The sequence below is a fragment of the Cyclopterus lumpus genome, chromosome 9 (genome assembly GCF_009769545.1).
Source record: "Cyclopterus lumpus isolate fCycLum1 chromosome 9, fCycLum1.pri, whole genome shotgun sequence".
NCBI lineage: Eukaryota > Metazoa > Chordata > Actinopteri > Perciformes > Cyclopteridae > Cyclopterus > Cyclopterus lumpus.
This window is the reverse complement of record NC_046974.1, coordinates 7,746,112-7,762,337: the sequence shown is the minus strand read 5'-3', so window position 1 is coordinate 7,762,337 and position 16,226 is coordinate 7,746,112. Positions and strand designations below refer to the sequence as shown.

The window sequence follows — 16,226 nt, the reverse complement described above, 5'->3', positions numbered from 1 at the left end:
TTCTTTGACCTTCTTGGAAATTGCCATGAGACCAAGGAAAGATGTGAAGGAGAATTCAAAACTTAGGAAAAGAAGCGCTGAGCTGCAGTGATGAATGTTAATGCCGTGGATGTCGGGGATGAAGTGTGTGACTTCACTAAAAAGCTTCTCAGTAAATCACTATGGAAACCTAATTAATGACTGATGAAGTGTGTCGTAGCTTCAGCACTGTTCTCTCAACAACAAAAAAAGAAGTAAAACTCAGAAGTAAGTAGTGACAAAAATATGTAGATCTTTTTTTAGGACTTGATTTTCAGGAGCATCTGCAAATGAGTTTGATAAAAGCAGATTTTGACCCCAAACCCTATTTTACACACGGCCTCCTTTAAGACCTATCTGGATGAGAGCTGCCATGTTAATTCAATTCCCAAACAGCATATGAGTGTACGCAGCTCTCTCCTAGAGGTCATATCTCCTCATTCACTCTTCACCTTTCTTCCTCCCTCATCATGATGATCTAGAGACAGCAGGTGAAATAAGTATGGAAAGGAAATGAACTGCGTCAGCCAAAAGAAAAATGAAAAAGAAGAAGAAAAACACTCAACGGCCTGAAAGCAGGATGTGCGCACATCCAAACAAGCCGTGATTATGATAATATGGATATGAAATGTTGATAGGATCAAAAGAGGGAAAAAACACACCGTTATCTGTCAGGGAACAGGCTCGGGTATTTGGAGGCTCACTATTCATATCGCTCGTGGCACATATATTGAGTTCAGATAATAACATACGACGTACAGGATTCTTGGAAATATGCTGAAATTATAGCACACATTGCAGCACACATTGTCAATAACGTCCAGCCATATGAGAGCTATAGAGAGATTATATAATTTCGTTTTTTTCATCATCATAACATGTTCAAGTTTTAGAGCTATTACTATGAAAATGTGTATCAAAAATTGAAATACTGCAAGAAAGCCCCCGCCAGTGTTTATTTATTTCATTCATAACAGCAGATAATTGTTATTGAAGGAAAAAGCACAATATTTTCATCCGAAATGTGGCTCAGTTGAAGTATAAAGTGGCAGGACATGGAAATACTCAAATACCTTGCACAAGTATTTATCCCCCTTGGTGTTTTTACTATTTTGTTGCATTATACAACCTAGAATTTAAAAGGATTTTTATTTGGATTTTACATATTTGGGCTTCCAGAAAATAGTAAAACTGTGTAAAAGCCACCCTTTGGTTTGTGGACTCGTATGAACTTTTCCAGAACTGTATCCCTGACGTGCTAGTCGGGGATATTGGACTTACAATTTGTTGCACCAGATTGTATTTAGGGTCTTCATATCAAATGTGATGGATACATTTACAAAGTGCGGCTTTTCAGATTTTTATTTCCTCTGAAATCTTTCAAAAAACATTTTCATTTCGCCTCACTATGTCGGCGATTTTTGAATAGGTCCATTGCATTAAAAAGCAAATAAAAATCCAATTAAATTCCAGGTTGACACGGAACAACATAGTAAACACCAAGATGGGTGAATACTATTGCACGGCTCGTCAGTCATGTACTTAGTTACTTTCCACCACTGCTTTAAGCAGTGCAATGCCTCATAATGGCTACTAGGGGGTCAGACTGTGGGAAGGGGGGAACAAATAGCACAAATCAATGAAGGCCTATCACAGTAACCCTCATTCCATAATCTCTTTAATCTCACTTTTTTAATGTGGCATGTGAGATTCTGCAAAATGTATATATATTGTGATCCCTAATCCTATTTGAATACCTCTGTAAAACACATATTTATATCACTAACATCAGTCCCTGGCATATCTCAAACTCTCTCTCTTAACATTTGCAGGACGGACAAGTGTCCACCCCTGTGAGCCCTCTCGATTGAATTACCTACCTATCTGGCAACAGTTACAGGGAAAGCTTGACCAAGCAATCTTCAGTCAATTTCACACTCAACGCTCCGTTTGCTGCTGGGTACAAACACAGATTTGAGACTTTTACCAGAAGCTTCTCCCTCAGGGTATCAATACTATGGATTTCTTACAACGGCGCTTCTCATCAAACGTATCCCGTCGGTCTCATCCTCATAATTAATCTCTTCCTAGTTTAATCGCTCATTACAGCCGCACCTCCATGGATCTGCAGTCCCACTCCATTAGGTTTTAAAAGACTACCTCTAGCGTTCTCCGCTCTATGAGTTAAGGATTATCATCGACACAATCAACTGAGCAAGCTTCAATTTATTTATTGTTAAGAGCTGGGAGGGTTTTTTGGTATTAAAACTCATTTGCCCCCTCTCAATGTACTAACTGTGAGAAATCCCCTGTCTTCTGTGTTTCATATATTCACGAGACATTTTGTTATAAAGTATTTTAATTTACTTTCTGTTCGTTGAAGCTATTTTTACTCAACATGTCCCCTCTCTACCGACATTACAGTTACGGATTTCCTCCCAGAAGGCCTTTTGTGGGCACACAGAAGGGTGGGGATGGCTGCTCTCAGATAGAGTTAATTATATGTCCATATAATACATCTAAACCATTAGCATATCAATAATACTATTGTGGCACTACCACAAGGTACAAATGGTGATAATAACAACCAGATGCCATTATCTCCAGACAGGAACTTTAACAAACTAAGCCACACCTCCTCCGTGAATGCCTTGTACTCTGATATTAAAGCTCAAATCATATCAAAGACATTTCTGTTCTGAAATGATGTTAGAGATTGAAAAATCATGTTGATTATCTTGAAATACACAGGATGTTTGGAAACAGTTTGCTTTTATTGAAAATGAAGAAAGAATACTTCAAAGAACAAAGCTCACAAACAAAGTATCTTCGTAACAGATGATGGGCAATTCATTAATATGCAGGCACTGTTTGGCATTGCACATGTTTTTGCCGAAGTAAATGGATTTTACGTGTTTGTTAAACACCAACAATTCTCACAATGAGTTTTAGTAAGTACCTGCCTATAAACATAATAAACACTATTTTTGTTTGTTCACAAGAAAGCTCCACAGGGCTCAAATTTGAGAGTAGTCGGCATGATGAAAAAGGTACAACTGCTAGTAACAATCGCAGCAGTGGATGTAGTAGAATAATATTGATAATAAAATCAGTAATGGTATCGTAAAAAATAATAACGATAGTAGCAGTAGGTGTTGGGCAGGACCAGGGTCCAGATATAACCACGATCCATGGAAACCTGTGAGGAGAGAAAGCATAAAGACTCCGGGGAAGAAGCAAAGTCAGCAATGTTCATTAATGGGACCATAATCCATACAGAAGAAGAAAGAAATAAGAGTGGGTGTCAACAGGGGGCCATGGCAGGAGACAGGAGGCAGGAGGCAGGGGGCAGGGGGCAGGAGACAGGAGGCAGGAGGCAGGGGGCAGGAGGCAAGAGGCAGGAGGCAGGGGGCAGGAGGCAGGAGGCAGGAGGCAGGAGGCAGGAGGCAGGGGGCAGGAGGCAGGAGGCAGGAGGCAGGAGGCAGGAGGCAGGGGGCAGGGGGCAGGAGGCAGGAGGCATGCACATGCTGCAGCATTCTGGATCAATATATAAGAGACTTATTAGAGCAGCCTGATAATAAGGAATTGCAGTAATATTGTCGAGAAGTAACAAATGCGTGAACAGGATGTGCCTGATTTTGAAATGTCACCATGCTGCAGTGACCTGATCTGTACTCCAGGGCCCTGTGACATCACTGTTGGGTATGTTTCAAGCAAATAGGCTTAAAAGAGAATTCACAGAGCCATACCGCATCACATTATGAAAATCACTTGCTGGAAGTATCACTAGTTGGAGCACGATGATAGAACATGAGGAGGATTGATTTGTTACACTGCATGGAGGCTGTCAATTGCCTACTTTATGGCAATTCATGCAACACAAATGAGCAGAACAGCAGGCTGGTGGCCAGCTACCAGGGTTTTAATAAACTAAGTCACAGCATGTGGCTGAATATCTTCTTTTCTAACATTAAACTTGAAAGACATTTCTGTAGTGAAATGATGAAGATGTTAAAGACAGAAAGATGAAGTTGATCTTTACAATTATCTTTGAACTAACAGGATATCTGTAAAGAGTTTGCACTTTAACTAACTCAGCCACAGCAGCTCTTTTTTCTTGTATCTTTTTGTATGAGCCTGGTCGTGTAGGACACACACAGTCACACCAACATAAGCACTGTAAAAAAATATACATATTTTCATGCTCATCTACTCACACACATTGTGAACTGGAAGCTTGTTGGCTTTCGTGAGGTATTTTCATACCCGGTAAATACCAACAGTTCTTATCCAGGAATGTCATCAGGTACTTTGTGAAAACGTTTTATTCCCATCCAACTATGGAGCTGAACAACTTTTGGGAAAAACCTGATATAAAATCTATGATCAGATCAGGTCCCACAGTGTGTTTTTAATACAGAGCAGCATTCTGTGACGCCCTATTCTTTAACACTTTTTTCCATAATGCTATATATTAACCTGCTGGTACAGTATAGTGAGAGTGTTTCTATTGGCGGTTGGAATCAACCATATTGTGAACCCACTTTGTGCCTGGAGCTCTCTGCTGAGTCCTAGTTTGACCATTATTGAACCAGCCATGAGAGAGAGAGAGACAGAGTGAGAGACAGAGTGAGAGACAGTCAGAGACAGATAGAAAGGAACGTTCCTCTTTGCTGAGTTTGTACCATTCGATAGTTAGTTGGAGCTCCAGTGGCATGTTTTCATTGATGCGACCCTACGACCAGCAAAGGCCTTTTCTGCTTTCACTCATTCCAGCTGACGACTAATCCAGGTAGGTTATCTTATGCTTTTGTCTTATTGTCCGCCTGTTTTGTCACGTTTGGTTTTCCTTTCTCTGCACCATTGATTGTTTTTCTGTCGTACTGAGCTCTGTTGTCTGAACGGTGCCTTTTCATTTTCTCAGCCTGTTGAGTCAGAGATGCCATTTAGTTTAGATCCTCATCCTTTATCTTCATGTCTCAATAGACATATTGACACTTTGGAGAATTGTAGGCTCTTGAATATCAACTTCAGACTGATATTCCACTTATACATGTCTAAAGCAGCCACTGATCTTTTGACTGAAACTAATGTTTTCACCAGTAAGAGTTGGGCCTGATGGTTTAATGTTTTTACGGTTTGGTTCCCCTGCTTATAGTGGCATGTGGTCTTTGTGTAACAGTTTCATATGACCACATCGTCTTTTGTTAAAAAAGTTAATTATACATGCAGGTTATTTTAAAAAAACTTTGAGAAGTTGATGAGGCATTCAGTAATTTCTTTAAACTCACTGAAGCATTAATGAGCACCACTTATCCGAATAATTGTAATCTCTGTCACACTTTATCTCCACACACACAAATCTCTCAAAAGTTTTAGACTTTGTGCAGTTGGTTAAAACTTGAAGTGCTATCTTTGATATACGTGCAGATGTGTGTGTCTGTGTGTATGTGTGTGTGTGTGTGTGTGTGTGTGTGTGTGTGTGTGTGTGTGTGTGTGTGTGTGTGAAATATGAGTTTTAAGGTAAGGGTTAGAGTAAGTCTCCAGGAAATAAATGTCAATGTAGAGATTTAAAAACACAACTGTGTGTTTGTGTATTCACATATATATATATAATGTAGTGTGGAGCATATACGTGTGTGCGAGGGGTTCATATATGACATATATCACACATGCTTGTTTATTGTGCATGAATGTTGGGATTTGCAGAAATGTGGAAATTATTGGTGTTTGCACGTGTGCACGTTTACGTGTGAGTGTGTGTTTGTGCGCGCGCGCATATCTCTATCAAGCCGTATGGGGGTTTTGAAGGCAGGGCGAGCCCATCGATCGTGAGCTCCCGCTCCAGCTGCCCACTGGGTGTGAAGGACACTGATGTGACAGCACTAATTACAGAGGCAGGAAGCCTCTGTAAACTCACAGCGGCAGCTCAACCGGGCTCTGCTGGGCTGGAGCCATCCTCCACCAGCTACTTTGCACATCTCATCCCTCTGGGGTGGATTGCATTTGAAAAGAGTCATGGTCAAAAGATGTGTTATATTCAGAGTAAAGAAGCACAGTTTGACTTATGGGATGTAGAAACCAGAAATACTTCTGAGTGAGAAAAAAACCCAAAGTATCAGTACTGAAAATATATCATACTAATGTAGTATTACAAGTGAATTGCCTTGCAATTTCTAAACAGAAGAAACCTCAGTAACAAATACTAAATCAGTTGCATTTTATTATTAAAAGTTGTGCAGGTCTATGTACCCTAACTTATGTGATGGGATGGATTTATTTAGGTAAAAAACTAAATTGTGTATTATACCAGCAAATGTTGGTGCACTCTGGGAACGTTTTAATTTAGTAAGGGACCAAGAACAGCCACTTCACTTGATATAGATTTGGGTAAACAACAAGCTTCGTTACACGGTAGCTTAACGGCTTTGTTGTTGTTATTATTGACAATTCATTTAGAAACCTTTCATTTAAACCTGCATTCTTAGATTTGTTTTGTCCACTTGGGAGCAGAATAACGTGTTTTTTCTGGCCACTTTATGAATGAAATAATTCCCTTTTATTGTTGTTCTGTTTAGCTGCTAAAGCCAGTTAGCTACTCACCAGTTAGTCACTAACTTTGTCCGTTTGGTGTTCAGTGGGTTTATTAGAGCCTTTTTGATAATAGCTGCTGGCTGCATTTGGAACGAGATTGATGCAATTAGACGAAAATCTGGTTAACCCCAGAAATGCTTAAAAGAACCCTAAAAGTTCTTTGGGGATTTACTATTGCAACTTAAATTTTTCCCATATGTAACCCATCAGTATACTTATGGAGCACATGAACCATAACAGATTTATAAAGTCCTAATATGTCAGTTAGCTGTTAGCTTGTGTTGAAGTCCTTTCCACAAGCAGGCTAAAATGTATTAAAGTTTTAAATATATTAGGCTACCACAGGCTCAGCCTTAAAAAACATGTCTCAAAAAAGTTGTATGTTGCCATACAACTGAATGGCATTTTCAATTACACTTCAAGGGAAAATATTTTTTTCTGGATTATAGTTTCTGTTTTAAACACACAGTTTGTGTTGTGATGTGGTGTTTGTGTTTGTTACATAACTGAAATTATAATAACATAAGTGTGTTTGTCTAACCCATTCTTCCATCCATCCACACAAACCCCTGTGTGGACTTTCTTTGCAGTTTGGACGCAACACTTCACTTCATGTAAATTGATTCACTGAAAAATGTAAAAAAAAAAAATCCAATTCTCACATTTCACATCTGAAAGAAATGTAGGCAAATTAAAATTCCAAATGGCATCTTGGTTACAATTACAGTAGCTTAGTGTACATAACGCTGTGAAAGTAACTCTCTAACCTGTCACCAGCAGGAACAGGGTGGCCTTAAACTTTGCTGGTGGCGTTCAATGTGTGAATCGTTGCCACGTGCGATAGTTTTCATCACATTTGTTTACCATTGATTTGGCCTCCCTTTTAATTATTTCCCCATTGATCTGCACTGTAACACAACACGTAGGTCAGTGCACAAGAGCTGCTGCTAGAGTGTTCTATGCCGGAAAAAAAGCAATGACGCACGCACACACGCACGCACACACGCACACGCACACATACACACACACACACACACACACACACACACACACACACACACACATGTCACTGAAGCACACATGCGTACAGAAATGACAACACTAATGTACAGTGTGACAAGAAAAAGGACACACAAGTGTTACACAGGTGTGTCGGTAAACACACACTTATGAGCATATCTATTGCCATTGTGCATTAAAGAGCACCCACTAGTGATTCTTAACCTTTGTTTGTGTCAAGGACCTCTCAATTGATATACATTTGATTTGATTTCACTTCAGGGAACTCCATCTGAAAAGATGTTGGTTGTTGGATATGATTAAGACCCACTTTCTCCAGTTTCAAAGAACAATTGTGGAGATAACCGTGGAGGAATGATCAGAATAGCCACTCTAATGACTCTTACTCACACTGGACTGACTTCTATAGGGAATTGAATAGTGAAAGTAAACTTGTCCCCATTTGTCTGGGAACCCTCCGGAACTCCCTAAATGAACCCTGGTTGAGATCCACACACTCAAATAACATACCAAAACACACAACAGTCTAATGCCTGAAGTCAAATCACATGTTCTCTCTCTTCCTCTATACCAGGATGGACCATGGAGACCGAGGGATGGGCGTCTCCCACCTTCGCTATGAGGAGGAGGAGGAGGGTGAGTGTGTTTGCACATGTATGTATGTGTGTGTGGTTCACATCTATGGTAAATCCATCATGGAGTTCCCCTCTGTTACAGTAATAGAAACAGGAAATGAAGTCATTACACCCACTCTGTCTCTTAGTATTATCATGAGACAGTTGATTCATCACACTAACTTATAGTTTCTAATTTGTTTTGAGCGTTTGAGTGGGCGAATGCTGTTTATGGACTGCAAATGAGGAGTGATGATTGACATGAGATTGTGTATTTGTAATTTGGGGGCTTGGGGAGTTACATATGCATGGTTGTGTGTTTTCTGTCTTCACACTGAGCAGCAGGTTCTGTTCTTTTTCCAAACATCCAATATTGGTTGGCAAGTTGTTTAGTTATTCCACATGGGGTTTAGTGTGCAATTAGTTTTATAGCGACACCCTAATTGCCAGCAGATGATCAAACTCACATCCTCCAGGTTTTTGTTACAAAAATGGATTTTACGAACCAAATGCTAAGTCAAAAGAAAGCTACAGCTTGGAGTGATTCTAAATAGACTTGATTTGCTTTCATCTGTTAATGAGGAAACATGGTGTGAAACATAATATATTCAGAGTTTGTCAAAGTTGTGGAACACACTCCTCTGAATATGAGAAATTAATGATCTAATTAAACAATCTGCCACTGTTACTCATTGTCAGACAACTATTTTTGGACCTTTCACGAAGGCTTCATTTAAGTCACTTGTTTTGGAAAAACTGTGCCCTCATTGTGTTCTACAGGAACCCATATTGGCATTTTAGTTGTGCATTTATATGAGTGCAACCATTTGTACAGCATTCATGTAACCAGCCAGAAACCGTCCATATTTGTGCCCAGACCATCAGTCCATCTACATAGGTGTCCCAGTGCCTCGGGGGTATCGACGCAAACGCAGGCGAAGGCGCTCTGGTCGTGAGGCGGCCGACATGGACAGGCACCGACAATACAGCGACCACCGACCCCAAGAGCACAACCGCTACGGAGACGTAGAGGAAGGACTCCTGGATTCACATGAGCAGAGTCTCCAAGACATCAGCCGCACAGGTAAGTCAGTGGCCAGAGAGACAATAAATTACATGACATGAAAAAGGAAAGCAAGAAACTCAAATCGTTAGGACCTGAGGCCTGATCAGTTTTCCCCTGAGTCTCTCTTCCAGTTTCTGTTGCGCTGGAACATTTTGATTGGCTGCATCAACCTCTATCGGCCACCAACCATGTGAGACTCGCCATTAATGTAGTGTCTGAATCTCAATTTAGTCAACTTAAAGCCAACTGGTTTTTCCTACCCATTAGTTCACTACTACTTACTAACTAATAGTCTTACATTTGTTTTAAAGGGGCACACACACACACACACACACACACACATATATATATATATATATATATATATATATATATATATATAAAATAAATGTATACTGTGGCTGGTTGGGCTTTAGGATTTATTAATTAATTAATTTTGACCATTATTTTAATTGGCAAGTCTGACAACTTTATGGAGTGCAGGCTTACCCTCCTGGAGTTCCCACTCAGAACCACTGGGGACCGATGTGATCCATGACCAACCAAACATTGCATCTTTAATGAATTTGGTGCTGATAGGGTATTTAACATGCACCTGTCTTAAAGTAATAATATAAAACTGTTTCTGACTGTAGAATAAAGTAAAATGAGTAGCCTCTGCTAATATAGGGAAGTAAGGCTTCACTCTTGCAGAAATTGTTCCACTGAAGTCTGGTGTATCTGCACACAGCTGCCAAGGAGGCTTTAACTTCAAACATTTAAACACTTTCCAAAGAATTGGCATCCAGATTGTGTTATTTATTGTAATTGTGTTGCACTCTTCATGCTTTTTATTTGAGTTTGCTTCTTTCCAGCAGTTTTAACAGAGAACAGAAGGAGTCTGAGACACAGCCTGAGACTGTGTAGCTCTAGTAATGAGTAACCAGACAGAACACCGCTGCTTTGGCTTTCAAAGACTCGGCCTGGAATGGTTGTCACCCTTGCTCAATCGATTTGGTGCAAGCAGTGGCATGTGCAGCAGAGGTGTCTACTTAGTCTGGAGTCTATCAACACACAACTATGGTCTTTTGAAATGTGTTTTGTGCATGAATATCAGTAATGCATATAGTGCCTTTACTAGGAGGAAGTTAATAGCGGGGACGTTAAAGATTAGAAAGATAACAACAGGAGAAAATGGTGCCCAGTGTGGGGGAAGTAAACAACTTGGTGAGCATTGTAAGGAAAATAAATGATGTTGTTTGAAAAGTGTAAGTGGCCATGAATGTTGTATTTTCTATTTTTTTTCGCTTGCCATTTAGATAAAACAACATATATAAGTAGAATTCATAGTTCGTTCAATATAATTGACTCACCCCGTGTGCAGTTACTACCATACAGCTCAGTCCATAGGTTAGCTTGTCAGCTGACAGCTCATTACCCTGCAGCACCACTACAGAACATTGGGTCCAATTCAACCTCCATACAATAATGAAATGGATTTTAAGTACAATCGACTCACAATTGAATACCTATAATCAGGTTGAAATGTGTGATCTGGATCAGTACTGCAATCATTATTGCTAGTGCTGCAGAGGAAATACATGGAATGACATACAACAGCTGCTTGTAAACAATGTGTAAGTGAACATAGTTTTATAGTTAGAAGGTATGTGTCTATTGATTCAGATTCCAGATGGCATTCAGAAATAAAAGTTCAGTTTGATTTGACCTCTCCGCAAAGGAAAAGGGATAACCTGTTTGTCTCATAGAGAATCTGAGGGCTTATCTTTTTTAATATTATGTTTTAGGTTTCCTTTAATAATCATTAGGCCTTAAAGCCTGTTAAAACTCTATAAATGCTAGTATAATATAATTTCATTCCATAGTGTCTCCTGCGGCAGAGCGGCTACGTTACATCCTAAATGAAGAGGATGACATGCCCACGCCGACACTCTTCACTGAGATGGACACTCTACAGCGAGAAGGAGGCGAGCTGGAGTGGAAGGAGTCGGCCAGGTGGATGACACATGCACACTCAGATTCAGACACAGTCATGCTTCTCACACTCAAAAATACAATTTCTCTTGTATTTTGTTGCTTTGCTTTTCGCCTAAATATTCTCAAATCTGAAGTACATCCACATGACGAATGACGCAAACCGTCCAAAATACATATCAGTCTTTTAGTACCATGTAGAAAAAAGCACTGGGTGCTTCTCTCCCATGTACGATGTATAAAATAACATTTGTCTGTGCTTTCTCTTCTCATGATGTCAAGTGTTTTTTATTCTTTTCAATTGGTTTCCCCTGATATGTTATTATCAAGTGTGAGCCTCCTGTTGACCCAACGTAAACCCAATTTAATGATTTAGCCACTACGAATAAGGCTTTTAATATCCTTCTTCGTTGTTCTTAGATTGTGGAGGGCCTGAAATGCCCTCGAGAGTATCCTGATTTTATTTTCCCCATTTGCAAGAGCACCTGACACGTTTTTGATCTCCGGTTGATTACACAGAGAGACACAGAGTTATCTATCTTTCACTGCCTGTTGAATCTGGTTGACAAGTGATCAGTACCCCGTCCTAGTATTGTGTTGAGGCAAATTAATGCAAGGGAGCATTCATTAATGTCATTAGTTATATTCTGTGTTTTTCCTGCTTTGACAAGGCCAAATATGACAACGGCTGATTGCAGATGTAAAAGGATAGAATATATAAATGCAGATATAATATCTAATCCCAAATTATATTCATGAAGAAAATGCTAAATAGATTGGATGGCATTAGCTGCCATATATATCAGTTTGAAAAACGGGAATTAAGGTCAATATCAACTCAGAAAATGATTACTTTGCTCAATCAAAAAAACAATGTAGGAAAAACACTATCAACTTCCTATTCCACAGCCTACTCAAAATTAATTATGGATTACATTAATGCTAAATTAACCCCCAGACCACACAAGCCAAAATGAAAATAATTGCCATTGTCAAACTGTGTGTTACAAAATCAGATTGAGTTTGAAAGGTCATAAAAGTGATTATTTGACATTAATAACATTAACCACGTTCCTCCATGAGTGAACTGAGGTCTCTGCTCTTCTCCACAAGCACCGTCCTGCTACTTATGTATACGGTGTCATGTCTGGGAGCTGCACGCTCAAACCACAGACTGAGTAATGGGCACCACCATGCCGAGCTCAGTGACATCTCCACAGTTGTGTATTTGTCACTTCTCTGTGTGGTTTTGTTGCCTTCAGGTGGGTAAAGTTTGAAGAGAAGGTTGAAGAGGGAGGAGAAAGGTGGAGTAAGCCACACGTGTCCACGCTGTCCCTGCATAGTCTGTTTGAGCTCAGGACGTGTCTCCAGACGGGAACCGTGCTGCTGGACCTCGAAGGCTACTCACTACCGCAGATAATTGGTGAGATATATTTTGCTTTCTTGATTATTGCATTCATCATTGTGTGTCACTGTTAATATTACATTCACAGCCACTGAGTACTACATTTTGCCCAGATACATTTTTGTGTCAGCTTGTAACATAATGTTAGCTAATATCTCGTAAGCAAACCCTTCCCTAGTTGAGTGGCGATGTGCACGGGAAGTCAGCTGTTTTAGAGATTGTGCAAAGGTAAACTGCGTCAGTGCACCAGAAGTTCAGCTCCCTCCAAAAACCCATAAGTGAAATACTGTATAGTCAGGTGTTGTCTGCTCTGGATGATCAGGCTGGAAGGGACTACATCTTGAACCCTGGGCCTCTCTCGAAAACGGCATGATCAAAAATAAATAGAGTTCATCTCTACAACTACAGGGTCTATTTGAATCATCTTGGAACACAATAAAGGGTCCACTTGTGAGAATCCAGCTGTATGCATATCCCTACCATAACAACTTCTTAACTTTCCCTGTTGATATTTGCGTGAAACAGCAGCCAACTCGTGCTTTTCCCCCTTTCCCCATACTACTCGCCATATGCTAGAGCGGAGGCTGCAGATGCATTAGTATGGGTGGAGTGGTCAATAAATCAATTAAAATAGTCAATAGAAAATGAAACAAGGACAACAATTATATAGGGTTTTCTAGTTTGCAGCAAAAGTAAACAACCACTGGTTGCAGCTCCATATAACATGTTTTTATATGCATATACATCGATGTTGTTGCTTATACCTCAATTTACCGTTAACGTTACCTGGTAGCATACCTTTAGACCAATACCACATGTCCAGCAGGACTGTATACATGGTTATGCACCCAACGTAGACTGCAATCTTTGATATGGTAACAAACTACAGTAATACAATGTGCGAACGCGTGTAATTGGGAAAACTGGATCCCAATGCCACATTTCCTCATGTGAAATTTGAATGTGTCCATTTTCAGATGACATCATTGAGCGACAGATAGAGGAAGGCATGATATCTCCTGAACTAAGAGAGAAAATCAGTTTTGTCCTGCTGAGGAAACATCGACACCAGACCAAGAAGCCAATCCACCGCTCGCTAGCCGACATTGGCAAGTCCAGCTCCTCCTCCAGTGAGTGTCCAGTTCTATAGCTATTGGAAATGATCATCTAGCTTTATCTAATAGAACAAAATACATTATGGGACCCATATTTCCATGATTAATTAATACTACATACAATGGTGGAGAGCATGCATTACGACATCACACAAAATAACATCATTTCATTATTTGATATAGCATATAGCATTTTTTTTGTATTTATCAATTTATCAATGATTACTCCACTTTGGTTCCTTGTAAAAGTGTGCAGCTTCTGAGAAATCTACTATGCATAAATTGGACTCACGGTAAATGAATGAACGCACTCCTGCAGTCAACAAGGCTCACATCCTCCACATGGGATGTATTAATGTTTGATGAGTTAATTACCGCTGTAGCATTTCCTCATCTCATCCGGGCAGGACACCTACTGCAAGACAAATCATAAAGCACCCCTCCCCAACCCCCCACCCCACCCTTCTGTTACTGTTTGTGTCTGTTTATGTTTCCCTTCCCTTGCCAGATCGTAATGTAGGGCCCCGAGGTGGTCCGGGGACAGGTCCAGGGCCAATAGCTAACTTTAATCGATCCACAGAGGACCTCCGAATGAAACAGCAGTCTGCCAACTATGGTCGCCTGCGTGAGTGTCTGTCTATAAGTTCACAGTTTGTGGTTTACATGCATGGCTGTGCATTATGGTTAGATACATCTTTGTAATGTTTTTAAGGTTTAACAATATTAGGTTTTTATTCATGTAAATACAGGGTTAAACAAATAAAAAATTTAAATCAGGAGAAAACCTCATAAACGGCATATAACCTCATAACAGAGCTCTAAACCAATTGACCCCCAGCAGCTTTGACACAGAGACTGTGGACTTCTACACCGTGACTCCTTCACTTCACAATCATAGTTATACTGACTATCTTTAATCAGGAAAAAAACGCCATCTTGTCAGCAGGGGTGTGCCCCTCCCCTTTCAAAAAAATATGATTGACCCCCTGGTGCCCCCCAATGTCATTGGGCTTTAGTGCCAGCTGATTCCAGGTCTAGTGCACAGTGCAACTTTGTATGCAAGACCACATGTATTAGGGCACTGTGCCAGAGCCTAAAAATCATGGCCAATGTTTTCGAAGCCGATTTCCAACGCTATATTTATTTCTGATTTCCCATGGTGCCCCCCTGACTGGTTCTTGGTCTCCCCTGTGCCACCTCATTTTTTTAATCCTGGAATTGCCTCTGCTTATCAGAAAGGAATGGCATTCACTGCCCAAAATCAAATTGACCTACTTATTTACTCACAGGCCAGAGTCAGCCATATTGATCTGTAATTCATGATCAGAACGATGGACTCCACCCCTTCACCCACTCATTCCAACTCACATGGACCAACATTTGTTTACTCATCCCAATTTAAAAGTTATTAAAGTCCTCAAAATGTAAAGAGTGCTCACTACCTTTGTGGTACAATAACCTATTTTAAGTAACCAGTCTTGGCATCTCAACAATTGGGTGTAATAAAGCAGTTTGAATTGAACTGGATGCATTGTTCCCTAATTTCTAAGTCGTATATTGTTTTACATGACTGGCCCAATGTGGTTAAGATGGAAGAGAAGTAGTACAAAAATGACTCGTTTTGCTTAACCTTGTAATTGTGTAGCTAATTTTACAGTTTGTTGGATCATAAATAATCTATAATATATTGCATGTACTTAAGATGTTATAACTGGTGTTGTTGTTGTTGTTGTTGTTGTTGTTGTTGTTGTTTTGAACTCCAGGTCACGCCCAGAGTAGGAGTATGAATGATATTGCAGATACTCCCAGCACAGACCAGGTGACGACTTTAATCTGCTGCATATACTTAAGCATTATGTACCGGACTAACACATTAGAGAGTCATATTGAGTGAGGTAATAAACGATCATTTGGTTTAACAATCTCAAAATCAACATTTCCTCAAAACAAGTGTATTTTATAGTTGTAGGGTTTAGGCTTCATCGATTAAATTCCTGTTTTGTCTTTTATAATAGCAAAATGTCTATTTATCTGCATCAAAGCTATTTCTAGTAGTTCTGTAGTATTTCTTTGTGGCTTTTCTATTGCTTTTTTATTGAAGAGATTACCTATTTCATGTCTCAGTAAGGCATGAGTGTTGTGTTGAATCAGATTGGAGAGAACCAGCTCAGTCCTGAGTGTCATCCATCTTTCATTGCTGTTGCCGGTGAAGGTGACAGCTTGTGATAGAGGAAGCATGCAAGCACATAACTCACTCATTTGTGGGGCCGATGCAATATTGTGGCTTAAACCCAGAGACACATGCTTGGACCGATGCGAGGGTGTGCTGTTATCGCTTGGATTAGGCTTCCATGCTTTGGAACAGACAGGTCAGGATTAAGTGCCATTCACAGCGATGACCAATGTTCAAAAACTAATTA

The 16,226-nt window shown here is 40.0% G+C and overlaps 1 protein-coding gene across 1 annotated transcript in view; it reads left to right on the top strand.

Annotated features, from left to right (window-relative positions):
• Positions 1–8,207: 8,207 nt before the first annotated feature.
• Positions 8,208–16,226, top strand: part of slc4a5a (solute carrier family 4 member 5a) — a 30,861-nt gene continuing 22,842 nt past the window's right edge. Inside the window, 8 exon segments of the mRNA XM_034540766.1 lie at positions 8,208–8,268; positions 9,124–9,330; positions 9,444–9,502; positions 11,147–11,307; positions 12,549–12,709; positions 13,669–13,821; positions 14,315–14,431; positions 15,570–15,625. Coding sequence (XP_034396657.1) covers positions 8,208–8,268; positions 9,124–9,330; positions 9,444–9,502; positions 11,147–11,307; positions 12,549–12,709; positions 13,669–13,821; positions 14,315–14,431; positions 15,570–15,625 — 975 coding nt within the window.